The sequence below is a fragment of the Acanthaster planci genome, linkage group LG05 (assembly GCF_054643075.1).
Source record: "Acanthaster planci isolate LZ-2023a linkage group LG05, COTS_SCS, whole genome shotgun sequence".
In the NCBI taxonomy this organism is placed as follows: Eukaryota; Metazoa; Echinodermata; class Asteroidea; order Valvatida; family Acanthasteridae; genus Acanthaster; species Acanthaster planci.
Window position 1 is genome coordinate 19106608 of NC_141781.1, and position 26813 is coordinate 19133420.

At 39.8% G+C, this 26813-nt stretch overlaps 2 protein-coding genes and 2 long non-coding RNA genes across 7 annotated transcripts in view; 3 read left to right on the top strand and 1 right to left on the bottom strand.

The window, feature by feature from the left end:
• Positions 1 to 390: 390 nt before the first annotated feature.
• Positions 391 to 26813, top strand: part of LOC110988735 (uncharacterized) — a 46231-nt gene continuing 19808 nt past the window's right edge. The window contains exons 1-7 of one of the 4 annotated variants that reach the window (XR_015425270.1): positions 399 to 1162; positions 1664 to 1820; positions 2015 to 2087; positions 2391 to 2558; positions 3882 to 3950; positions 4408 to 4551; positions 5364 to 5480. Coding sequence is in view for 3 of the 4 variants with exons in the window: in XM_087137020.1 (XP_086993146.1) it covers positions 1803 to 1820; positions 2015 to 2087; positions 2391 to 2558; positions 3882 to 4003 (381 nt within the window). In the remaining variant the exon portion in view is untranslated. The other 3 variants (XM_087137020.1, XM_087137022.1, XM_022252534.2) reach the window with 3 other exon arrangements.
• LOC147799180 (uncharacterized) lies at positions 4538 to 10091 on the top strand. Its single transcript, XM_087136758.1, has 5 exons — positions 4538 to 4551; positions 5278 to 5282; positions 7013 to 7714; positions 8186 to 8256; positions 9192 to 10091. Exons 1-5 carry the CDS (start codon positions 4538 to 4540, stop codon positions 9237 to 9239), a joined length of 840 nt encoding a protein of 279 aa, XP_086992884.1. The 3' UTR covers positions 9240 to 10091.
• Positions 11868 to 15179, top strand: LOC147799181 (uncharacterized). Its single transcript, XR_015425349.1, has 2 exons — positions 11868 to 12179; positions 13016 to 15179. It is a non-coding gene; the product is annotated as an uncharacterized LOC147799181 (long non-coding RNA).
• On the bottom strand, positions 12111 to 26377 carry LOC147799182 (uncharacterized). The gene is made up of 6 exons (XR_015425348.1): positions 26276 to 26377; positions 21994 to 22381; positions 21448 to 21555; positions 20593 to 20687; positions 14583 to 14651; positions 12111 to 13189 (listed from the first exon to the last, which is right to left on the bottom strand). It is a non-coding gene; the product is annotated as an uncharacterized LOC147799182 (long non-coding RNA).

Consider the following 26813-nt stretch of genomic DNA (forward strand, 5'->3'; position numbering starts at 1 on the left):
AAAATTTCGTGGCTATCCCGCATGAAATTGAAATATAAAGTGGTCTTCTGGCCATAGTCTTGAATTTCCAGTGAAAAAAACAGAGGCCATCCTCTTCGTTCACGAAAGTCAACAGGCGGCGCGGCTATTTCGGTCAGATTTTGCACTGTTTTCTATGGTTGCGTATTTGGTGTAGTGCAACCTTCAAGCGTAAAAAGAGGCCTGGAACAAGTTTTAAAGATCCTTGTATTCCTGGTTATTGACTTACTGAAAAATTATATATTTTGTCATAATGGGCGGTTTTTTTTTCCATAGGCCTATTATCCATATTAAAAAAGAGGTTTTAGGAACACTTATATCCGCGCTGTTGCAGATGCAGTCTGGTTCCAAATGTAATTCTTAAAATGGTAATTACTTCAGTCTGTTTCGCCTTCCTTCAAGTTGTCTTCTTTTTGCGCCACTCGAGCAAATTAACAGACAAGTTTGTCGTGGTTGCTCAGCCTCGTTTCATGGTGTCTAGCAGTGTGCCTGAGGTAGCAATTCCTCAGGATAAGGGAGCAATTAACTGTTTTGTTAATTTTTGGGGGAATACGGTCTTGCACTCTCTGTTGTTGGCTAATCTGCCTTTATAAAAGGCATCCTCTCAAGCATTGAACAGAGCCGAGTTGATGGATTTAAAGTAGGCCTATTCAATCGATCGTCATCTTTTTCGTAGCGACGCGAAAAAAGTTTTCCAAAATAGTTCTGCATGCGGAACCAGAAGCACTTTCCTCCATGGCACCTGTACCTTGATTGTTTCTTAATTATTCCCTTTTTTAGCAACAGCGCTTTTATTGTTTCAAGAAATGCCGTTGCATTCCAAATAGAGAAAACTACACTTTGGAAAGAATTATAAAGAACAAAGCTAGCCAGTTCCATTTTTAAAAAACTTCTCCGAAGTAAGGCCAGAACAATTGTCTAATCGAGTGGTGTATGTGATTTACTGTGTGCCCCCCCCCCCCGCAAGGCACCAGCCCAACTAGCTCCAGGTACCCTGTCTCTGAGGTGATCTGATCTGACTAGGGTTGCAATGATCCCTCAGTACGCGTGCTGATCGAGGCATCGACAGCCGAGAGTAAAGGTCGTATAGCGCCGAGTGAAGCCACATTCGAGCATGTCGACACACTGAACACCCAGAGACCAGGTAGGAGCAGTACTAGGTAGGCCCAAGATGTTAACCCAACAAAAAGGGCGGACGACTGTACATGTATACGTCCCTCATCATGCAGGCCTCCTATAGCTACATGTACACCGTGGAGGATCCCTCCATCATCCATGTGTATACTCTCTTCCCGATTTTGCTGCCATATTCAGATAATTGTTTTTCATGCTAGGCTAGGACATTTTATGACACTGGTCAGTTTTCTAAAATTTGGACTAGGCTTATAATTAGTTTGGAAAGATTCAACCCTGTTTGTTTACAGGGCTGTGGCAGCTACCAGACCTAAAGACTTCTCCGAAAGAAGTCTAGATCTTTTAGTCTGGAAACCAGATTAAAGTTGGACGTGTGATTTTAATCATTCATAAATTTTTCATTGAAGAGTGCCAATAAATTATCTAATCTAAGCGCTTTTCATTATAGGAAGGAGTACTGATTTCTATGAACGTGATTAACCTGAAATGTAATTGCCTTAATTTTTTTCAGGTGGCACCCATGGGGAGGCCGGGTCAGAGTATGGACCATTGGCAGAGACCTGGGAGCCCTGGCAGCTAGGATAGTGTGACCCCCCGCTACCCAGGACAGACCCCATGCCACAGCCAGTCCGGACTACCGAAAGGTGGACATGGAGATCTCATTCTGGGTGAGTCTCATCACACCACACTGTGACACTTTAGGGTTTTTTGGCTATTTAAGGTTTTGATAGAGCTTTCTTGGAAGCAAAGAATTTGTGAGTTGGTTTCTGAATCAATCATCCACAACCCCATGTCACATGGTTAAAGTTACTACAGGTTTGTAAGTATCATTTTGAAAATGGCTTTTGTCTTACTTCCTCAGAAGCAAGTACATGTAGCAAGTCTGAAGTTTTTGGTGCGCATCACCCAGGGCCAAAGCGACAGGTGGACTGAAGGTAGGACTAGTGATCAATGTGATTTTGCACCTCGTTTGATGAGATTAATAGATGGAGTTTTGGAGTAAAACGTAAAGTGCAAGAATTTAGTACCAATTGTGTAATTGGGATCTATATCTGGTATTACAACGTTGTTTAGTGTTATGTTTCTGTCAAAGTTGTAGTTGAGTCCGTCCATTGGCTTTACCAGGATTTCTTCACAATGAGAGCAAGATTTCTTTCTGGTGTTGCTACAAAGCAATGTTCCAGTGTGTTTGCTTGAGCCCTTACGCCACATAAACCCTGTTGATGAACTCCGCACAGCCAGGAGTGCCTACCAGCTGGTGGAATCCTTCAGCTTGTTTGCCTTCATTCTTGTGACAGACCTGCTTTGTGAGACAACAGACCTCCAGAAACTGTCCTGCGATCATGCCCTGGCGGATACAGGCCGATGGTCTCCGGGTAGAATCAACGGCCACAACTTCCGAGAAAGTAAGTACCGACAGAAGAAATTGAGTGAAATTGTAACGAAACATCTAACTATAAGTATGAATGAATTATCGACTAACGCCAGTTGTTATCACTGTCTGCTTGGTGATATCTGTGTCATTTTTTCAGCTGTTGTTTTGCTTTTTGAACAACAAACTGATTTATAATTTGACTGAATTGCGATGGACTGGTTCTCTACTCTCAATAACCAGGTATTGATAGGCTTTCTAAAGATGATCAGGTATTCCTACAAGTTTTACTGATTTTTAAAAATGATCGGGTATTCCTAAGTCCTGGTAGGTCTTGACCATGGGCTTGATGATGATGCTTTGATGTGAAACAATCCTGCTGATTCAGTAACGTGTGAGGGAACGGGTCTTTTGATTGGTCAGATGAAATATTTCCCCATTCACTTGTTGAGAGAGGTGATGTGAATGGCTGTCACACTTTAGAGGTATTATATTAGTCGGAGCCTGCCATTGGCCAATTGTCCCTCCTGTCCTTTGTTCTAGATTGATCAGGGTACCTATGTGGAGTGTTCATGCACTCACTTGTCTGACTATGCAGCCCAAGGCGAGACAGATAACATTTTTGGCTACAATTTCTACATCCATGCAACTTGTTTGATTTGCATCGTAAGGAAAACAAATGTTTAAAGTTTATCAACTAGGAAAGCTAATTCCTCTTGACCAACAAAATGAGTTGGTTCCCCGCCGTCCATGTTTTGGCAAAAGCAATTCCCTAGACTTTATTACCATGTGCCAACTTGTGCAAGAAGTTAAGTAGTGAGCTATGTTTTTAATACCTCACAATTCAATGTTCCTATGAATGGCAATTTTTGGGATCTTATTAAAATAGTACCTCTTTCTAAATATGGTTTAGAAATATTTTAGGAAGTTTTCATTGTTTTATCATGAAATTGCTATGACCCTTTAGTTTACTTGGTACACTAAAAAATAACTATTTCCAATGTGAATTCCCCTTTTTGCCAGTTAAGTTTAATGTGTCCTTTTCCATGAAATGCTGAATACACTTAACCACTTCATGCCGGGGCATTTTTCAATGTTGATAATGCTTAGCTGGCATGACTATCATTTTTTCCGTTTTCAAAATCCTTCAAAAATTCATCATTTGATTTAACGGTCATTTATAGCCGCATGAAGTAATCTTTAGGCATTACTCTAAGTTGACAGGTGACCTTCATTGACGCCCGAGTATTTCAGCCAGGCCTGCAGCCTTGTAAAGAGAGCCCAGATTGTGCGGTGTTGTGTAACTGTCTTTTGTTCACGAACCTGGCTCAGTGCACTGCTGACCTCTTTTCAATAGGGGCCAGATTAGCGTGCAGCGGTGCTGTGTGGCTCATCCTGCGGTGGTTGAGCGCTTTTGTCCCCGTTGGTAAGCCGCTCGCTCTCAATGCCCCAAACCCTGGTATATGGTTTCAAAACTAGGCTGGGTTATCACCACTTTTGAGAGTGAAAAATGTTGGTAATGTCCAGCAGCCTGGTCTTTTGTTCAGAGTACTATCTTTTGTTACAGGGCCCTGTTTCCTTTGTTCGAGTTCGGAGGCCCTGGCCACGCATATAAACCATACGTCTCCGATTCCGGAGTCCCCGGCAGGAAGTGATTAACCTGTGTTCACCGTGCCTTTGTTATTAATTTACAAATTCCAAACTTCAAAACAGTGTGCAATAAAACCTTTCATTTTATATGTTTTCAATGATGTAGTTATTACTTTTACCTATTCAAACAAAATCAGTACTTGAAATTTTTTGAGGAGAACACCAGTCCTAAAATTAATCAGCCAAACACAGATTCACTAAAATAAAGGACTTGTTTCATTCTCTCTTTGCAGTTAGGCCTGTTGTGTGCCATCATTGCTCACGTCATCTGCTCAGTCTTCTCCATGTTCTCGGCCAAGGTTCTCATGCATATGTGCGTGGCTTATGCTTGATGCTGTTTTAAAATTTGGGAGAGAAAAATCCATGAACTCGGCCAGGTAAGAGCAACTGCATCTAGTAACAAACCAGATGGAGTATCAGTGATTCCAAGATGGTTCTCTCCAACATATGCCCACGGCAAAGTAGCAGAGCTCAAATCTTAAGCTTTGGTCTTCCAGATCTTTCAAAGAAACCAGTAAGAAGTTTGGAAGATTTTGTAGGATGTAGGAAGATAGAGCCAAGCGAGTATTACCTTGCATGATGCTCCACTGTCCCTTGAAAGTTGAAGTTCAAAGACTGTGCCGTTAGTTCCCTGCACAGTGGAGGATCCCCTGCACAGTGGAGGATTCCCTGCACAGTGGAGGATCCCCTGCACAGTGGAGGATTCCCTGCAAAGTGGAGGATTCCCTGCACTGTGGAGGATTCCCTGCACAGTGGAGGATTCCCTGCACAGTGGAGAATTCCCTGCACAGTGGAGAATTCCCTGCACAGTGGAGGATTCCCTGCAAAGTGGAGGATTCCCTGCACAGTGGAGGATTCCCTGCACAGTGGAGGATTCCCTGCACAGTGGAGGATTCCCTGCACAGTGGAGGATTCCCTGCACAGTGGAGGATTCCCTGCACAGTGGAGGATTCCCTGCACAGTGGAGGATTCCCTGCACAGTGGAGGATTCCCTGCACAGTGGAGGATTCCCTGTACAGTGGAGGATTTTGAAGAATCAAAGAATTCAGAGAGAGCTAAGATATTTATTGGCATATTGATCTTTCCAACTGTTCTCTCCTCAGATTGAGTAAGATTCCTAGCAAGAGTTCTGAGGGAGCTAGGATTGATATTAATTGGAAAATAACCTGTCCACCTGTTCTCTCCTCAGATCATCTTTGTCATCTCAGCGTATGTGAGTAGCTCTGTCTCTGCACCCTCCTGTGCTGCCCTAAGGGTGCTGATCCACTTCTCCTGTCTGGCACAGCTCACTTGGATGGTCTTACAGGTGAGGACAGACCCCCTGATTCCATTCCTGTTCACGTTTTGCGGGTGCTTCCTTATTCAAATGGCTTTATACCCAGAACACCTTTTAACAGACAGTTCCACAGGTGCAAAAGAAGTGGTAGATGTGGCCCTGTTGATTTTAACCCTACTGTCACACAGTACTACCCAAAACTCCATTCCATAGAAGGTTGGATCTATTGGAGGAGTGGTGTCCCAGAAGGCCACACCCCCTTTCCTTCTTGCATGACCAGTGATTCACATATTGCTTATTTCCCAAACATGTCTGCCCTGACCTGAAGTCCAGATAACATATCAAATCTGAATAACACTCTTGAAGTCATTTGGTCTGAGCCACACCGATTGCAATTCCTGGGTTTGTCTTTGATGGTCCGCTCACTTACCTGCCAAAGTTGCCAGACAAGTTTAGGGGTGCAGACCACTAATTCAAGTGAGAATTTCTGACCAGCTCATTAGCATTAAAAGTGCCCCCACAGTATCTTTTGAAAAAAGAGATTGTTTGGCCCCCAAAATGGTGAGATTGTGTAAATCGTCGCCAGGATCAACTCCCTGGGTCTTTGAGCTTTCATATGAGGGCAGAAGGGCTGAAAACTACGGTTGAAAAATGGTCCTAAGTGCCCCAGAAAGTTGAGGGTTGCCACTTGAAAAATGGCTGCAATCAGACTTCGGAAAAATCACTTTTTGGGGGGTGATTTTGTTTTGTGGGAATAATTAAAAATGTAATTGGTTAACCCACAAAAAATTGAAAAGAAATTGAAAGATAAGTGACCAGACAAGAATTTCATTTGTGTTTCAGAAATCTCAGGGATGTTGGCGTGCATGCTATTGGGCCCTGAACGGTGCTGATTTTACACTGTTTTCAATGGGGCTTGAATTAGTGGACTGGACCCTATAGGTGGCCCAGTAGTCGAACATTGATCACAACAGGACAAATTAGAAACACACCAGCAGTTGATTACCCACACAGCCTGGTCAGCTTCTGGATTTTTGTCCGTCAGCTGGCGGGTTCGGTCTGATGATTGCGTCTGGCTATTTACAAATTTCTATGTGGATTTGATCCTAAAAGGTAAAAAGATATACAGTTGTGTAGAGTGGCAAATTACTGTACTGTCATCATTGCTAGTAAAGCAAAGCATGCGTTAATTGTCCCCAATATTGTTATTTTGCTGTGCTGTCTGTTAACTTTCTTCATGTTTTTATGTCTTCAGGCGTTCAATTTGTGGAAGGTGTCTGTGATCAACGATGAGCACACCAACAGATAAGACATTCTGTTTATTGTCATCGATTGGCTGGTGTGAGTAGCTTCATCCTTTATCCTGTCTCAAGCAATCAGCCCACCCACTAGCCAGTCATCTTTTGAACCAGTCAGCCCACCCACCAGCCAGTCATCTTGTGAACCAATTCAGCTCACCCACCAGCCAGTCATCTTGTGAACCAGTCAGCCTACCCACCAGTCAGTCATCTTGTGAGCCAATCAGCCTACCCACCAGCCAGTCATCTTGTGAACCAATTCAGCTCACCCACCAGCCAGTCATCTTGTGAACCAGTCAGCCTACCCACCAGCCAGTCATCTTGTGAGCCAATCAGCCTACCCACCAGCCAGTCATCTTGTGAACCAGTCAGCCTACCCACCAGCCAGTCATCTTGTGAGCCAATCAGCCTACCCACCAGCCAGTCATCTTGTGAGCCAATCAGCCTACCCACCAGCCAGTCATCTTGTGAACCGGTCAGCCTACCCACCAGCCAGTCATCTTGTGAGCCAATCAGCCTACCCACCAGCCAGTCATCTTGTGAACCGGTCAGCCTACCCTCCAGCCAGTCATCTTGTGAACCAGTCAGCCTACCCACCAGCCAGTCATCTTGTGAACCAGTCAGCCTACCCACCAGCTAGTCATCTTGTGAACCAGTCAGCCTACCCTCCAGCCAGTCATCTTGTGAACCAGTCAGCCTACCCACCAGCCAGTCATCTTATGAGCCAATCAGCCTACTCACCAGCTAGTTATCTTGTGAACCAGTCAGCCTACCCACCAGCCAGTCATCTTATGAGCCAATCAGCCTACCCACCAGCTAGTCATCTTGTGAACCAGTCAGCCTACCTTCCAGCCAGTCATCTTGTGAACCAGTCAGCCTACCCACCAGCCAGTCATCTTGTGAGCCAATCAGCCAGGCATCCGTGTTACTGCAAGTCTGTACCAATCGTGCACTGGATTAGTTCAGGTAGTTTGTAAACCCTAACATCAAAGGCTTCTACATGTTTTTGCTCTTTTGAATATCTTATTTTGAAATACTTTTCAGTTTTGGTTTATGGAACATATTTGCCTCTTTGCTCAGCAAAGCATCCCTTAAAACCAGAGGTCATTTTCAGACTCCCCAAATGGAGCAACTGTAATAAAGCATCTGTACATGTGTGTGGAGGTCATGAAATTTAACTAAGGTTGGGGCATGAGACAAACCATAAAGATCGAAAAGCATGTTAAGAGTATCATTTCATCACTTGACAAGTGACCTTTCAACCTAGGTAAGGATCTTAGTTTTCTTTTGCTTTTTGAATAAACAATGCATAAAAGTAGGCTTTTCATCGACCAAATTTGTACAAGGTAAAGTTCTCACCCATACACTTAAATGTGAAGAATTTGTTTCTAATTTTGGAACTTTTGCATTTGTTTTCATCCCTTTTATGTTCAGCAGAAGTGACAGTTTCTTCACATCACAGAAGTACCTGTGCAAGTTTCATTAGCTGCCAGATGTCACATGACAAGGTAAAATAAAGAATGCTGTAACCTTTTGTACCAAAAAAGGCTTGTGGCTGATAATGAAATCTTTTGATAACTTTTCGTTTGAATTTTCCTTTGAAATTTGCTTCCTTTCATTTTAAATTCTGGTGGAACAACACCAAATTCAGTTTTTGCACAAATGAAATATGAAACTTGTTTGAACGCTCAAGGCCACAAAAAGAATTCAGGATTTGTAACTACACGCTGGCATTCCATTATGGAGAGCAAATAATTGAAAATGACTTGCGTTTCATCGAATTATCAGCCATCAACTCCAAATGGCATGAACTTGAAAACTTTGAACTGTAAGACATGAAAGAGCTGTTGTTTGTAAATCACCCTCAAATAGATTTGAGATGTAACCCTCAACACTGTCCATTGAGTTTGAAATGAAAAGAAAGATACTCTTGTCAACAAATTAAAGTGACTTCACAGGTCTTGAAGGGTTTTTTGTTTTATTTATCCAAGAATGGCTTTGAGCATAATAAAAAATCAGTAGGGACTCTTAAAGAAATTGTATCATCTAGAAGGAATTTTGAGGGGATGAAAAATTGGAGATTATTTAGTGACCTCGTGTAAAAGGTTAGTACACGTTTAGTGCAACAGTCACTCAAACTGCATCTTATATTGCTTTACAGTGCAAAATTTTCACCAGCAAACTTCGTGCTTTGGACATGGGTTGAATTTCAGACTGTACTCTTTTAAGAGTTTGTACTGGAGATCCAACTCTTGTGGTTTCCAATTGCGTCACATTAAGACTTTGACAGAGTTCAGGCTTCTAGAGAATTACCCAACGCACTTGCCAAATTGTAATTTGAAACTGTCTCCATGAGACTGCAGTTAATTGTAGTAGCTTTCACTTGGAGATGGAATTAAATAACTTTGTGTTTATGGTTGAACATTTCCTCATGTTCTTGTAGTGTTCATGGTTGGACCAAGTCATCGATGTCTGGTTGCTTCAAGACTAAAAGCAAGATAACCACACAGCCTTAGATTCCATAGATGTTAGCTGGTTGGCTCCATGATGCAAGATGTCTCGAGCCAGCTCCATAAGTCAGTTGGTTCTTCCCGCAGCTTCAATATTGCAGACTTTTAGAGAAAGTGCAGAAATGTTGACTGGAACCTTCTTCCGATGTTGGCTAAAAATATTTGGAAAAATCAGAACATATAAATGGATTTCAAATTTGATAACAATTTATGTTCAGGGGTGAGAGTTCCGGGGATGAGTTCCTATTAGCCATCAGAAAGCAAAACCATGTCCAGTAAAGTTCAATTTAGGAGGGAGAAAAACCAGGTTGTTTACTTAGAAAAAAAACTTGGAAAGTTTGAGACCTCTACTCTGTAGGATTTGTGCAGAGTGCAAAGTGGTGTCCGTATATGAAACTCTTGCAATGGTTTGTTAGCCATCAAGACTGAACTTATAACATGTCCTAAAAAGTCAAATTGAGTAACACTAACTGTCCCAACTCCTTCGATGTCATTATGATTTCGCATGCAGAAAAAAGGGGGGGGTTACCCATTTGCTTTCTCCCTTAATAAAAAACCCCAATTTTTCAGACAAGTCTCAAAGGATTTGTGCAAAGGGTGCTGAGTTATGTCCAGCTATGGAACTCTTTCTATGCACTTAAACACTTGGTGCATTTAGTTGCAAGTTAAGTCCAGAGAGAAAAATTCACCTTTCTTTATAGCAATAGTTGTTTTCTGAAATCAGAGTCACAAACATGGTTAAGGTAATATTTACAAAATGTAATGTTTTATAATTGTCAAGTTCCATGCTCGAATTTAAGTCAGTTTACAATAAAACAGGGAAAGTAGATTTACTTGTCAAGTCTCTTCTGTTATTGTATTGTCTTTGATAGGCGTTTAATTTTTATATAAACTAAACCCTCAAAGAATTGATCATTTGTTAAGTGTAACTAGAGAGCTATCAACCATTTTATGGGCATAACCTCCTTGAATCAAAATTAATGATACCCAAGTAAAGCCTTACCGCACATTACGTGAAAAGTCAGGATCTAAATTTTAAGATCTGCCAAACAAGTACTTCAAACGACTGGGATTTCGACTTTCTGCAAGCTAACACTAAGAAATACAGGGGGAAATTGTACAAATGTGCAAAACTGCGCCATTACGTACACATTGATGGTTTCAAGGATCGTATGCTGAAGTGAAATGGCCTCAGTCAGTTTCTTAATTACCTTCTTGTGCAGATTGACTGGCCGCTGGATGTAAACTGGCGACAGAACCATAAGGTTTACAAACGTAGAAGAAATGGCGCATTAACAGTGGGGATTTATGGTCAACAGCGAGGTGGAATTCACGTGACTCGGATGTCCTTACATCTGGGAGTTTCGATGCTTCTTGGCTGAAGACCCGGCCACAAAATGACAGGACGTAAACACGTATATGTAATGAATAAGCGACGGCAAAAAGCAAACCACGTGTGGGCAGGGAGCCAATAGGAAAGGAACTAGAAGAGGGAGACGAAACCTTCCATAGATTGCACGGGGAATACGAATCCGTGTTAGAGGCAAATACAAGGCGTTTAAACTTTGGGGTCCCGTTGCACGCACGTTAAACAAACCGTACATTGGCTGAGAAAGAGACCAGTTCTTTTGTTGGATTCCTTTGTTCGGTCTCTCCTAAACAATAAAATGTTGGGAGACTTACCGAGGATTAGACGCCGCTATCTTTCGTCACGCTTGGGTGAACAACAATGGAGAGAATTGAAGCGGAAAATGTCGAAATACTCGCCTTCAAAAGCATTTTAGGCAACAAAATGATACTTTTTGCAGAGGAAATTGCATAATAAATCTAACTATAGTTTCAAAATTCCGAAATTAGCTGGGATAAAAAAGTTGGCTTTTCAGGACTGGCTGGTTCCACGCTTAAACTTTCTCCAGCCTGCCGTTGATGGCGCTATAACATTTAAAGTCCACGCGCACAGACTTTGATGAGAGTGGACTTGTGCCGCCCTTTCTCCGCAAGAAAACAATTTTAATTAAAACAATCGAAACTTTCAAAAATATCTTTTTTTTCTAAAACAAACTGATATCTTTATTGTATTTTTCCCCTTGGAAATTCCGGCCAGAAAGTGAAATATACATAATTCTTGGGACACTTTGATAGCTAAATAGCCAACGCGTGCATTGTGCACACATGGCACAAACTCCGTGGACTTTCAATGTTATAGCGCCACCAACGTCGGAGAGGAGAAAGTTTTTACGTGGAACCAGCAATTCCTGAAAACCAACTTTTTTGTCCGGGCGAATTTTGAAATTTTGAAACTATGGTTTGGTTTGTTATTCAATTTCCTCTGCAAAAAGTGTCATTTTGTAGTCTGAACTGCTTTTAAAGGCGAGTTTTTCGATATTTTCTGCTTCAATTCTCCCCATTGTTGTTCACCCAAGCGTAACGAAAGATAGCGGCGTTTAATCCTCCGTAAGCCTCCAAACATTTTATTGTGTAGGAGAGACCGAACAAAGGAATCCAACAAAAGAAGTGGTCTCTTTTTCAGCCGAGGTACCATTCTGTGTATGTGTATGGAAAGGGAAGCAGCGTGCAAAACGGCTCGTATTCGCCTCTAATTCCCCGTACAGACCGCGTGGGTTCCCTTTTCATTCATCCTATTCCTTTCGCGGCACACCTTTCCTCCTCTCTTTCTATTGGCTCCTTGCAATCACGTGGTTTTCTAGAATCTATTAGTATTGCGTATATTCCTTTCATTTCGTCGGCGGGTTTTCAGCCGAACGGTATCGTACCGTCAGTCTCCCGGTGTTGCCAACATAACACGTGCATTTAACCTTGCTATGACGCTCAGAATGCACAAGATCTGAATATATCTTTATGCAGTTACTTTATTTCTTCTAAAATTCTACATTATCGTCCAATGTGAACAACCGACTACTGTAAGTACTGACTTCAAAACAAAATTTCAAGGGCAACATTTGAATTTCCTTTCCTCAAAATAAAAACTGGGTGTGCCACACTGAAGTCAAATTCCTCAGTCTTTCAGCCTTGTGTAGGTCACAAGTTGAGTTTATTTTTCATTACTAGTTGCTGGTTCATTTTAAGTGCCTCTTAAGCTTTCTCAAAACTTTTCCCAGAAAAAACGTTGTACCCTTGCTCCATGTCAACGGTTGTGAACAAAGTCTATGGGGACACAAGAATTTTCTTAATTCCTGGTTATTTTCTAAGTAAGTAAAAATGGGAAATATGTTTCTTAGTCCCAAATTCATGTCTTTCCATCAGTTGCTCTGACTGACCTTTATTCGAGTGATATGTGATGGCAAAACATGGAGGCACTCTCAAATGATTTAAAATAGAGGAAATTTACACTTTTTCAGTTTTCCTCAGTGGTGGAGTCAAATATTTGTTCATGTGGGAAATACGTTCTTTTATAAAAATACGACAACTAAAACTACAGAATCAACTTGTCCTTTATATTTTCGGAAATGGCAACGTGAACCAATTTTTAACTGGAGACAAACGTACACTTGAGATCAAACTAGTGCACTTTTTGGCTTTGATTTCTCATCAATGACTTTTGTCAAGTATGAAACTTTTAAAAGCTAATTTAGCTTGAAAAATATTGATAACTTATTGCAGCAAAATTAAAGCAAGATCCATAACACGGCCTCATGTGAATAGTGATCAAAGAACACTGTACGATATAAATTTAATTTATACATGGAATTCAGTTTTAAAGCTCAAATATTTCTCTTTTTCCCCTGCATCTGCAAAGAGTCCATCTTCACATCGGGTCCTTTCCGTACTCCAACATCTGTGTGATCTTCAAGCTACTCCTGCTTTCAATAAGACGGACCAATTGATGTAGGATGTTCCTGAAGACATCTTGAACTCAATCTCGTAATGAGGAGACACTGAAGACGACAGACAGCCAAGCTGAAATTCCTGCCTGGACAAGAGAAATGAAGCAAATTGAAGCACTTTCAAATATGAAGAGAATTTATTTTCAAATGAACTCCACCATTTTGATCGCCTTGGCAGATGTGCATTTAAGCAAAGATTTTACTTTGCCCATCAACTCGAAAAGTTCCTCTAGCAATGCAACAGTTGACTTTTCAATGAATCTAGAACAATTGACTTTAAAACACCTCGGCTAGAAAGTTATAAAAAATTTTTAAAGTTGCCCTTGAAAATCCTACAAACGGAACAACAGACTCCTACAGTGAATTCCACTTTATCAAATTGCCAACAAGATTCATCAGTGAACTTCAGCATGAACTCTAACTTTCAAGATTGATTTATACCAAGACTTGCTGGTAACATTTTGTAGAATGAAAAAAAAAGTTTGGTTTTGGAGTGTCTGGTGCACTCCTGGTGTGTTTAAAGATTCTTATACTGAGGTAAAAACTTGCTCCAATTTCTGAGACAACCTTTACTAGCTTCCAATGCCTTCCTCTAAGCCATAAATAACTCGTAGCAATTGCTAGCGCATACACAGTCCTTGTGGCATAAACTGTGTTAGAAACTTTCCGTATCATTAATTCTAACTCGGTATGTAAACACTATGCGCACAAGTCCTTACACAATTCTTTCAACTTTCAACTGAAATTGGAGAATTTTTCGACCTCATCTGTACTCGAACATTTACTTCCAAGATGAGACTTTGCCAGCTGATGTTCCACAACCTTTCAGAAATGTTTCGTTCATAAATCAGTCTTGCCGTGTCAAAGTTTGATAATTTCTAAGGTGCCCACAAAAAAAATCATGGAAAAATATTTGTGCTTGGAATCTCATTGCCCCAAATTGTCAACAGAATATTTGAAAAGCAATTGGAGAGAGTGAACTTTTGACAAATTCATAATTCATAGCTTTGTTTTCGCTTATGTTTTCAAAACAGCTTGGAAAGTACATTGACTCCAAAGTAAAAACCATGTCATGCACCCAAAACTCGGAAACAAAATAAAAATAGCAGCACAGATAGCTTTCCTTAACATCAACTGGCAATTTCTCAACTATGTGGTCAACCAAGGATATTTGTAACCTGTTACTGAGATAGCGAGTCTATTGATGAACATGCCCAGAAAAAGGATCCAAAGTATATTAAAATCAAAATAACTGCTGCCAAGCTCTTAATGCAAATTCAAATCGGAAGTCTTTCAAATACTTCACTATTTTATCAAATGCGCTTGCATAGTACCATTCCAAAATGCATATTGACATTAAGTTGTCTTTTCGACAATTGAACAGTTAACAAGTAATTTCAAAGATGAATACAGGGATGATTTAATTATTCGGACTTGTCGACGGTAACAGGTTACAAAATGTAAGGTATTGCTTCTTACCTTATCAAGTGACCTTTGACCAATGAAGCTTGCGTCTATGTTATTGTGCAGCGACTGGCTCCGTTATTCCTGCAAAAAATTAAATTGAAAATTAGTATCAAATCCATTCGGGCGCGTGAGCTAGAACAAAAACTGACACCATCCCAGGTTCAGGCATACATCTCGGTGATAAACCTAAACCAGTCCCCATTTTGGTTCAAAGGTCACTGATTAAGGTAGGCAATGATACCTTACATGGCTACAGTGAATTTGGATACGCATCCTATGGCCTAACCTTAGGTAATTTGTATATGATCTCCATGTATAGAGGTTATATACAAATTACAAAGGTGTGGCCATAGATATGCATATTCATGATGCAATGTAGCCACTTTAGGGGAGGAGCCAGAAATACGTGCATAGTAGGGGAACTACAAAGGTTTCTGGATTTGAACTTTGACACTAGAAACTTTTGCAGTTGCCCTTCCAAGACCATGCGCGAGTTTCTGGGTCCATCCTCTAAAGAATTATCCTTGGTTGACTATTTTGTAGACGCCCTTCCCTCCTTGCATGGAGGGGGATTTTTTATTTGTGAGAAATAAAGACAAAGGACACCTTTTTCAAATTTTCTGTGTGAATTTATTCCAGGGGACCCCTTTTCATGTTTTTCTTTATTAAAAAAAAAAAAAAAAGCAGCAGTGTTGTGCTAAATATACATTTGCTGGTTGGCGCCCTCTACTGTCTGGGGCGTGTGACTGTCTGTGGCCCAGGTACCATGGTTGATATGCCTACTGTTCGGGGAAATCCACTGATAGGTCACTGGCACTCTGCACCACTGGTATCCTGCACTACATAATTGAAATGCATTTCACTTCATTAAACCAGCAAACAATGGCCAAAAACAAAGGTCAGAAAGGATTCACTGTTGCCAACCTAATCTTTGCTGAGTCTGTATGGGGTGTTTCACGGACGTCATCCCCTGTTCGGGTAACCAGGCTGCAAAATTTATGAATGTATTTTGGAAGTGAATTTTTTGGGAAAAAAAACATGAGAAAGCTGTTTTGAATTGGACTTTTCTACTTCATCTCCAGTGGAGTCCTGGACCACCAAAATGACAACCACCTCAGCCCAGATGATGACATGCGAATCAGAAAAACACATTCTAACATGGCTGGCTACTTTACAATTTGACTACATTTTGGAGAAAAATTATCCTGAAAAACCCCACTCTCTCAAGAAGTTGTTCAACTGAATCAAATGTACTTAAGTGCAGTTCTGGTAAATAATTTTGTTTTGACTTGTGATAGAAGAACCACACAATCTATTAGAATTTCACTGAGTAACATTTCCCAAATTTGTCTGCAATTTTTGTTGTTTTGAAAAATAAACCCCACAACATTCCATTTTTAGACAGTGTGACTGACAAATAATTGTGCGTGATAAGCAGAAAAAAGCTGTGTGGTTCAGTTTTCCTTCCTTACCGGAAGTCTGGCAAAGCCTCTTAGGAGATACTGTAGATGACATTGGGTTTGTTAATGGTCTACTCCTATGAAAAATATTCTACATTTATTCCTATCATTTTATATTCCTATCATCAAATTATAAATTCAGAGCCACAGAGCAAAATATTGATCCTCGGGATAAACAGACACGTTTCACTGAACTAACTAAATTGTTAACTTTTCATAATCTTCCTTAAACTAAGATTACAATCACTTTAAACACCCTGATGTACAAAATCTAATGAATTCAATCCAATGTGCTTTAGACTAAACCTGAAGCGTTAGTAACACCTGTTAATATTCTGCTTACATTGTTTGACAGCTAAACATGTATCTGATACTGCAAACTCAACAATAAGTTGCACTTTGCCTCTGACCTCCTTAATACTAGAAAAAAGAAACACATTTTCTTTAACTTAAACTTGTGTAATAACACTTAACAACAAGAGAGTGGCATTCCTGGAAATCTGCCCAAATGACTATGACTATGTCCAAACATCTCCAATGTTAATGGTCACATACATGTATCTAACTTCCTCTAACAGATATGATTGTTAATGTTGATATTAAATATAAAGATTCCCTTCTATAAAGATTATCTACATTTTATCGTTAAACGCTTTCACAACATTGTTTAAGGTTAAATCTACTTGACTAAAGGTTCATCATTTATTCTACTTTGATTGTAACTTTTTAGAATCTTTACATTTTGAGGATTCCCCTATCAATTACCTACAAACACTGATGAAAGTTTATTGTAAATTTAAGCTCTACATTTTTCCTGACAACATTAACTTATCTGGTTTCCTATCTTTGATGTTTCATGCGCATGTTATTTTTATCTTGTATTTGCTGAGGGACAGGTGTTGTCGTTGTTAGTAATGCTGAGTACTCCAGTAGACATAAACAAATCATCAATCCTATCATTTGACTATCCTCAGGAAAATTAAACAGTAATAGAAAACCACCTCACCTTGTAGTCCTTATCATTAACTATGAAGTTTAACTCCCTAAAGGATTTTATTACTATTTGAATCCTGAAACAGAACTCTAATTATTTTTAAAAGGTTTTGAGGTTTCCATAAATAGAACTAAACCTTCATTTTATAAACTGTCCTATCAAAATTGCTTTTTTAAAAATCATGTTTTTCTTGTCCAGTTTGACATGGAAATAACGAGGCACTTCTTTATCTTTCTTAAATTTACTTGTGGTGAACCAAATTGACAATTTTAAACACTACGTTAGATGATCCTTTGTTGCTAATGCATACCTACCAGTATCATTTCCTACTCACAATAAACTTTTATACTGTCTCCTCAGTTTTACTCCTTTAGTTAGCAATCCCAATGTCATCTTTGATACCACCTTTAAGAAAACAATTACCTCCAAATACAAATGAAACCAAAACTGAAATGATTTTGTAGAAGTTAGGTAAAGTTGAGCAGCCATATTTGAATGTCTTTCCTCCAAATCTCACACCAACACCTGAGAAGAAGCCACTATCATTCATCAGGTCTAGAGCCCCCTCAGATCAGAAGCAGATGTCCTCTTTGATAAAGGTTTGGTCATCATGACCCTGCCAAAAAAGCAACCTGTTTACACAGGAACAAAGAATGACGGGTACCAACTTAGGATAACAAAATGATCGAAAAAATGGTGAAAAAAAGTGCAATGGTCCTCAGTCCGTCACACCAAGCCATACAGGGACCCCAAAGACTTAAGTAAGCAACAGGAATCCTTTCTTTCCTATTCTTGAGAGTTTGAGATTTTGGGGTGAAATAGCATGTCAATTATGTAAGGCAGGACACCGGTGGGTTAGAGCAACAGCAACACATACAGTCGATTTCACTAAACAATAGGTATATCAACCACAGTACCTGGGCCACAGACTGCCACACGCCCCAGACAGTAGAGGGCGCCAACCAGCAAACGTATGTTTAGCACAACACTGCTGCTTGTACATGCATGTAGAATGGGATTTCATAAATAACACAAAAAGACATTTTGGAAATATTTGGTAAGTAAGATAATGTGAGAACCACTCCCTTCACACGAGCCATTCTGAAAAAAATACAGAAACATAGTTTCTGTAAATAAACACTGTTGATGAATAAAACAAATAAATATATGTAAATTGAACAAATTTTCAAAAACTACACCAAATCATGCATGAACTGCAGAAACGTGGACAATGATTTCTAAATTTCAAGGTTTCAGATTCTACTAGAATTGCTGTACTTAAATTTCATTTTGGAATTTCGCAAAGTGTTTGTCTCAGGGTCTGTGTCTCAGATTCAATTTGTGGGAGTGATTCTCATCAATATGCAGTAACAAACATCCAAAGGTATGGTTCAAAACATCAAGCACCATCAATTTGTAGCTGATCAGAACACAGCTCTTTGAGCTGGAATCTTACGCGCAATCAGCAAACACAAGTTGATTTGTTTGAGACTAAAATGCAATGGTTTTGACATTGTCTTTGAGTCAATGAAATGGCTAAATTAATAAGCAGTGCGCATCTGTGTTAAAATGTACCCAAAAAAGTCACTGTTCTATAAATTCTGATATTTCAAAATTCCAGATTTTTAAAAAGGAAAACTTATAAAAATGTCTTATAAATGTCATAATATGTTCTTAATATGTTCTTAGAAACATACTACTATCGTAACACTTGAAATCTTGAACCATACCTTTGATCATATCCCTTGAGATGGATCCATGGGGATGTGTTTGGAAAACCCACAAACAGAAAAGACAAAAAAAAGCAAAAAGTACACACCAGAAATGGATAATCATCATATCCTCACACAGGAGGGACAAAGTTGGAAGCAACCAAACACCAGGGAAGGCACAAAGTTGGACACATCCCCACACCAGGGCAGGGACAAAGTTGGGCACATCCCCACACCAGGGCAGGGACAAAGTTGGGCACATCCCCACACCAGGGCAGGGACAAAGTTGGGCACATCCCCACACCAGGGCAGGGACAAAGTTGGACACATCCCCACACCAGGGCAGGGGCAAAGTTGGACACATCCCCACACCAGGGCAGGGGCAAAGTTGGACACATCCCCACACCAAAGCAGGGGCAAAGTTGGAGACATCCCCACACCAGGGCAGGGGCAAAGTTGGACACATCCCCACACCAGGGCAGGGGCAAAGTTGGACACATCCCCACACCAGGGCAGGGGCAAAGTTGGACACATCCCCACACCAGGGCAGGGACAAAATTGGAAGCATCCCCACACCAGGGGAAGGACAAAGTTGGACATATCCCCACACCAGGGGAGGGGCAAAGTTGGAGACATCCCTACATCTGGGAAGGAACAAAGTTGGAGACATCCCCAGAATAGGGGCACAATGAAGTATCATACACAAGAAAAGACCAAAGAATGTATGCCATATCCAAACACAAGAGATAAAGAGACCATTGACTGAGCACAACATGGATCCATCTCATTATAGTTTAAAAAATGTTTACCAGGAAAACCCAAGGAATACATGTAGCAACCTCAAATTGTTTTAGAATTGTAAATTTTGGTCTGTACACCATTTCAGAATATTGTCAACATTTAACTTGAAACTTATAAACTTTGTACAACTTTTTTTGGGGGGGAGGATCAGTCTGATATTGATCAAAGTGTATGCTTCTATGCAACGATTCTGAGTTATACCATCTACATAATTTTTGCAATGGCACTGGATTCATTTGAGTTTTCCTGTAATACTTTTATGATTTTCCAAGAATGAAAAACACAATAATATCCCATATATCACTAGCAATCAAGAAGAAACAAATTTATCCTCAAGCAAACTTGACAAACAGTGTTCGGGCAAATACCAGCATCACTGAGTTACAGGTGAATGCAAGGTAAGGTGACATCATACAATGGTATCAACCAATCAGCATTAACGATTTGAGTTTGCTTGAAGATAAGACATTACAGACATTTACACATCAGAGCTTGCAAAACAAAAGCTTAAAAACCTATCCAAGTTTTCTTACTCCTTTCCTTATGAGGTTATTTTGTTTTTGCTATCAATGGGACTTGATTTTGTATTCAGCATTTCACAAAAAAACAACTGCTCTGGTGGAAATTTGGATACTCATTAGACAAAAGAATGACATTTAGAAATGATCCAAAATGTTGGAAGAGTGCATATATACCTTGCTGTTATTTTTTTCTCTGTCATCATCTCAAGATGGGCAACTTTCCTGTTCTAACGCTTGGAGTAAAAAACTTGGAAAGCTCACGAAGGCTACAAAAATATCCAAGTTAACACCATAATGACCTTTCAAAATCACTTAAATCTGAAATGTTCTCTTTCAGAACAAACTTTCAAAAATCTTCCTGTTTTTGCTTTTTGATACTGGTCAAACATGTAACCATACACATGTTTTTGAATGAAAAAAAATAACCTAAAGATTTTTCAAAATATATCTCCTTAATTTAAGGAAAGGTCAATGATAAACAATGATATTTTGACACCTTAAAATCTGCAAATGTACAAATGAATCTTTTTTTACATTTCTGATGAAAACGGTCGGCTGGACTTGAACTCTCTTGAGGCAGAGCTGTTGTCATGGTAATGAAGGATGTTGCTGTTTATCAAGCTGTTTACCTGCAATGATGGCCAGGAGAAAATAAAGTTACAAGTGAGAAATGCATCTCTGCAAACAAATCTAAAACAAAACTCTAAGTATATCTATTTCACTTTGAAAGTCTGTGCCAAGTTTTCAAACACAATAACACAAGTTACAATAAAAAAGAAACAGACTAGCTATTATCGGTTCATTTTTAATACCATCACATTCACAAATCACTCATTGTGGGATTAATTTGTTTCAAGTTTTCCAAAAGACACCAGTATTTTGATGAGCATAATGAAGCTGTAATTTGAAAACATTGCTTTAATTCAAACCAGTAAATCAGAAAGTATCCACTGACCAATGTTTGAGCAACAACCTCCTGTCTGAATGACTTCTTTATTACGTCCCAGAAAATCTACACATACTGGTCCAAGGTTAACTCCAAGACTTTGTCTTACCGTAGGTCTACGTATGTATACAACACTATAAGCATGTGACACTGGATATAGGAGCCTCAGTCATGGGACTTTTGGTATGAACAATTTGCCAAGAGGTCATTCAGGGTCTTTAATGACACAAAGTAACTTGGACTAATTTTAACAACTGAAACTAGACACAAGAGACTGGATAACTTGGACCAAGCTTTGTTATATGTATTTCATCTTTCAAAGGAGTGATTTAAGTCCTGAAGCCCCACATTTTAATCGAAAAAAATTTCACATACATGTATGATAGAAGTTAGAGTCGGTATAAAAAGAATACTACCTTGTAATAAAACTATGTGGAACTCACCTTGCAGGAAATGGCTGGTTGTATTTGTCTTCAAGGTGTTTTCTTGGAGAGGTCAGGATGACAAGGGTCAAAGGTACCACAAAACATGTCATTTTGTGGGGGATTTACCTAAAAGGAAATCGTCAAGGAATTTAAGCAAAAGCGATGCACAAAGTGGAACCAAAGTGGAAACATTTTACTTTCAAGGAAACCTCAAAAACTCGTACCTACTGACAATCCACTGGCTCAGCTATATGTATGAATAATATTGTGAGGTTTTTTAATTTCTTTGATGATCTATTTACATTTCCATGTACAGTGGAGAACTATTCGTTCAGAAATCAAGAAAGGCATGGTGGGGTTAGAAAGAATGTTTTATCTGCATTTGTGAGGAGTACTTGCAGGTTGTATCTGAGGCTTCATAAGACCTCACCTCAACATGATTTGCATTAAAAGATGACAGTGACTGTGTGGAAATGACAAGGCATATTTGATAAATATAAAAGGGGAAAATCCATCCAAAGGTACACATCAAAAGCCTTTGATGAGCTTTGGTATGAAGCCTACCTGTTCTAATCCACTGCATGATTGGTACAGATAACTGATGCCTTTCTACTTGCTGGTTATCAAGCATGACTAGCTTGAAAGATGACTGGCTGGTTGGTAGGCTGATTGGCTGACAAGATGACTGGCTGGTTGGTAGGCTGATTGGTCCATGAGATAACATGGCTGGTTGGTAGGTTGATTGGTAGACAAGATGACTGGCTGGTTGGTGGGCTGATTGGTTGGCAAGATGACTGTCAGGTTTGTGTTGGCATGTACATTATTTATTGATGTCTTCAAGCACAGTATTTTCTATCAAAATCTGAAGACCCAAGGTCAACGGTGTTGTCATCTGACATGGAATAACCTTATTGAGTTGGCTCACTGATGGCAGGCACCTGTTCCAAGTCTCCTGTAAAAGATCAGCCAAAGAAAACAATAAAGCACTTGAACAGTAGTCACATATCTGAGTTTTTTAACCCGACCTCTCCAGCCTACTTTGGCCAGAAAACCTGCGGACACATTACTTTGCATCATTTGTCAAAGTGGCTTGCCTGCCCTGTGTAATAAGATCCCACAGGTCAACTCTCCCCAAGGCCAAAAGCCTGGGACTCTGTGGTTGCCAGTCACTACAAGACCCAAAATTGGCACTGTTCAGTGGGACTAGATCCCATGGTCTCAACATGGCCAGTTTGTTCAGCTACTGCTGACTGCCAAATGCATCAGATTGAATCAGACTTTTTCACGTGATGGGGTTAGGGTTTAAGGCCTCAAAACACATTTCGCCCCTAATCAGTAAGTCTGGTAATTACGTACGTGTATGTCAATTATTCAAGGCTAATGCCAGACGATAGCCATTCTACCAGGCTACCCCCCCTGTCTCAATGTTCAAAGTAGAAAAAAAGTTGCAGTTTTGCAGAAAAAAAGGTTGCTGCGAGCCCTGTATTTTTCAATTTGGCTTTATCATCTAAAGTTTATTTATTCACCTAAACTGCAACTCCTCTGCTGTTCTTGTTTTTAGAATTTTGTTCTTCATTTTATTCTCTCAACAGTCACCGCAATTCATTTGCTACACAGATTCAATCTCAATGGGCACTGTAATTCATTTGCTACACAGATTCAATCTCAATGGGCACTGTAATTCATTTGCTACACAGATTCAATCTCAACAGTCACTGCCATTCATTTGCTACACAGATTCAATCTCAATAGGCACTGCAATTCATTTGCTACACAGATTCAATCTCAACAGTCACTGCAATTCATTTGCTACACAGATTCAATCTCAATAGTCACTGCCATTCATTTGCTACACAGATTCAATCTCAACAGTCACTGCAATTCATTTGCTACACAGATTCAATCTCAATAGGCACTGCAATTCATTTGCTACACAGATTCAATCTCAATAGGCAAATACAGTCACATTCTTGTTAGTCTCAAACGGTGATAAATGCCAAGATTCCAAGGAGTGTTTTACAAGTAGCTTTGTGTCTTTAAACAAGGCACACATGATGAAGCCATGTGTATCAGTGAATGAACTAAAATTAAAACTCCAAAGTGCTTGTCTCGAGTTGCGCATCATTTGTTGCTTGTGAAGCAATGATTTCAGACTCAATCCCAACAAGTTACATGTATTGTGGTTCGCTACTTTCAACACTGTTTAAGATAATCATGCTCTGGGGAAGGGAACATTTCACACTAATAATAATAATAAAACTGCATTTATATAGTGCATTATGAATTAAAGATTCCTCAATGTGCTTTACAAACAAAAGCTTGACCTTAATCATATTACAACACTTAAAATCATATGATTATCATCTTCACATGTACATTTGAAATCCTTAATTATAAAATAGCTTGGTTGAGTGAAGCCATTACTAGAGAAATGGGGCTTGTAGGAATCTAATCTAAAATGTACGATGTGCTGTACACACTTTTTGAGTTCTGGCAGCTTATGTTGTCCCACTGGGGAATTAAGAAAAGATGTGATATGAACTTACATTTTGCATTTCTGTACATACCAAAAATGCAATCTCTTTTCCTAGGTGTACATGTGACTCGGCATACATGTAATAGGATACATGTATGCACATTTGCACAGTACATGTATGTACATGTACATGTATAGGCCGTGCTAACGACTGGACTTCCCTTTGGAATTGCTGTAAAAAAAATCTGTTCACCCCTTTACTAAGGGTCAAGTATTTAACTCGGCACAGTACGGTATGTATGAGATATGGACATTGTGTATAGTACATGAACATGAACAAGGAAACATGTACAGTGTGAGTTGGCCGTACCAGCAAAGAATGACTACAGTACATTTGACAAAGTCATTACACAGGCCTGGGGGTTGAAAACCAACTTCAAAATGATTATAAAGGCAAAATATGAACATTTATGTGGCAAACACTTTGTGTCCATGGGTAATTGCCCACATGGTGAGCTTGCCAGCCAAAAGTTGGGGCAAATGTGGACTTTCTTCAACTCGGACTCTTTGCAAAGGCTTATAATTCCAACATTAAACTCATGTGTGGCTATTTTCCTTAGGCAGACAGACCTTTGACCAAATAACCAGGATAGAGTATCGTAAATTCCTAAACAAAATCTTCGCCTCACAGGGTATTCTCAAAAATTGAATTTTTTTATTCTCACCGATAAATAATTTCAAAATTCAGGGGGCAATAACTCTGAAAGTATGCAAGAGATGGTCTGAGTAACTCTTCAAATCTACAATTTTTTAATACACATGTAGTAGGGTCCAAGTACCTTCAATAGGTTTTCCTTCACATTAATTCATTTCATCATTTATCATTCCTTATCATCATTACTGGAATTTTTCACTTGATCCTAAGCCAGGCGCATTAGACAGTCTTTGAAGGACCATTTTGCAGATGAATTCACAGGTATTTGATACGGGGTACGAATTATTTTGAGTGAAAGGAATGAATGGGATGGTAAGCCCATGGGAGGTACTTGGACCCTACTATCACCCCACTATGTCCAAATATTAAAAAAAGCGGTTTGTAGAGTCCAACTCAGACTATTCAAGAGATTACTTTTGATGGCAGAGTCCAAATGCCTTGGTTCAAATCACCCTATACATGTAGGTACCAACACGCAGCCTGTAATTCTTATTCGTTTTGAGATACTGGCCTCCGAAATTCCTTGCAAATTAATTTTTGTGATTTGCTAGAGTAAGATAGTGAGCATGGCTCCAATTTGGGGGAGGTTTATCTCAGGAACCCTTTGGAGTTGAAGCCAACAATTTTGCACGTGGTCATACCAAATAGCTGCACTCTTTAAAAAAAAAGGAAAATTGAGTCAAATCTGAGTCAGTTACCATGGAACCTCTGGGTGAGTTGACATGGAATGACCCTACCAGTAACTTGGGCACTTCCAGTTCATAAGCCTTATTGCTGATACGGCATGAGTGATTTTGCACAATGGTAGAAAGGTACAACAGTAGGTATCTAGGAAGGAAAAGGGGGTAATGTTTGGTCCTTTTCTTTCCCATGATGCTTTTTACCATTGCGCAAAATTGCTCATGCTGTATCAGCTCTATAGCTAGGTCTATGTCCCCCAGGTGGGGTCCGACGTCCGCTTATCTCCCACGAGAGAAGCGGACGCTGGACCCCACGGCTCGGGGGGTAAGGTCTATGGACTTACACACAAATTTGTTACAGAGCCACACCTGTACCATGTGTACATTCTAATTTCGAGCCACGCATACAAGTAAAATCGTAACGGACTTACCGCCCTCAGGACAGTAAATATGAGCAATATATGCAACAATACGTATGAAGCCAAACCACGATTCACAACCATGAACAATGCATGACATCTCCGATGCTCAACCAACCATAAAAACCTCACATGTGAAATTAGGCTCGTATAACATTCGGGCTTTATTTTCCGAAAAGAAAACCTGCCTAGTCCGTCCACAATTTCAACCCAAGATTCGAACCCACACCCCATGCATCAAAAACCATTATGCTAACCGCTTGCCTACTACAATTCACACAAGTTGGCTGTGTTTTTACTGTTGATATACCTATGAACAGTTGCAACATGAGTCTAGTACACATTGGACATGTGCAATACAAACACAACCACTGTGGTTTGGCTTCATACGTTACTACGAATGGTTGCACATAAATCGCGTAAATACATGTACTATGTAGCGTTAGGCCTAGTTTTCAGACACAAGCAACCAGTAACAACTAGGCCTAGTAACATTAACAATACCACAGAAAAGAAGCTTCTTAAACACGGTGTCGTACAATATATTTGTGGACACCGTGCTTTTTTATCGTAACAGCTGACAGCCGACTTAAATACTCTTTTCATTTACTGGAAAACTGAAAATTATCAGCTCACGTTCAACAATGCATACTTATCAACCGCGCCACGCGTGCATCCTTGCCAAATATATAACGCCCTCTATTGAAACAAATAACAGCGCCCTCTATCGACATATAATATAAGATCAGTAAATAGCGCCCTCTTTTGAGAAAAGCAATGGCGCCCTCTATTGACTCATAATCGATCTTTCGCGATGGCCTTGAATAATAGCGCCCTCTACCCAAATTTTATTTTAGTGAAAATAATTATGTTAGTACATTTCGAAGAATAGCCGAAAGTCAGAAAACAAAGGTTTGCGACGTTTGGTCAGCTTCAGATCTCTTTTAAAAATAACGGCTATCCGACCAAAAAACTGTAATCTTTGAAGTTGGACGCTTTTTATCACGTTTACTAGCCCGACCAAGCTAAAAGTCAAAGTTGGCAAGAAGCCATACTTTGAAAAACTCTCCATAAATGAAATGGCGCCCTCTGCA

Bases quoted from the DNA above. Each gene is read 5' to 3' on its own strand.
- LOC147799180 (XM_087136758.1), top strand. The intron at 7,715-8,185 runs GTAGTTTGTAAA...TATGTTCAGCAG, and splicing joins CGTGCACTGGATTAGTTCAG to AAGTGACAGTTTCTTCACAT. The intron at 8,257-9,191 runs GTAAAATAAAGA...ATGTTCTTGTAG, and splicing joins GCCAGATGTCACATGACAAG to TGTTCATGGTTGGACCAAGT.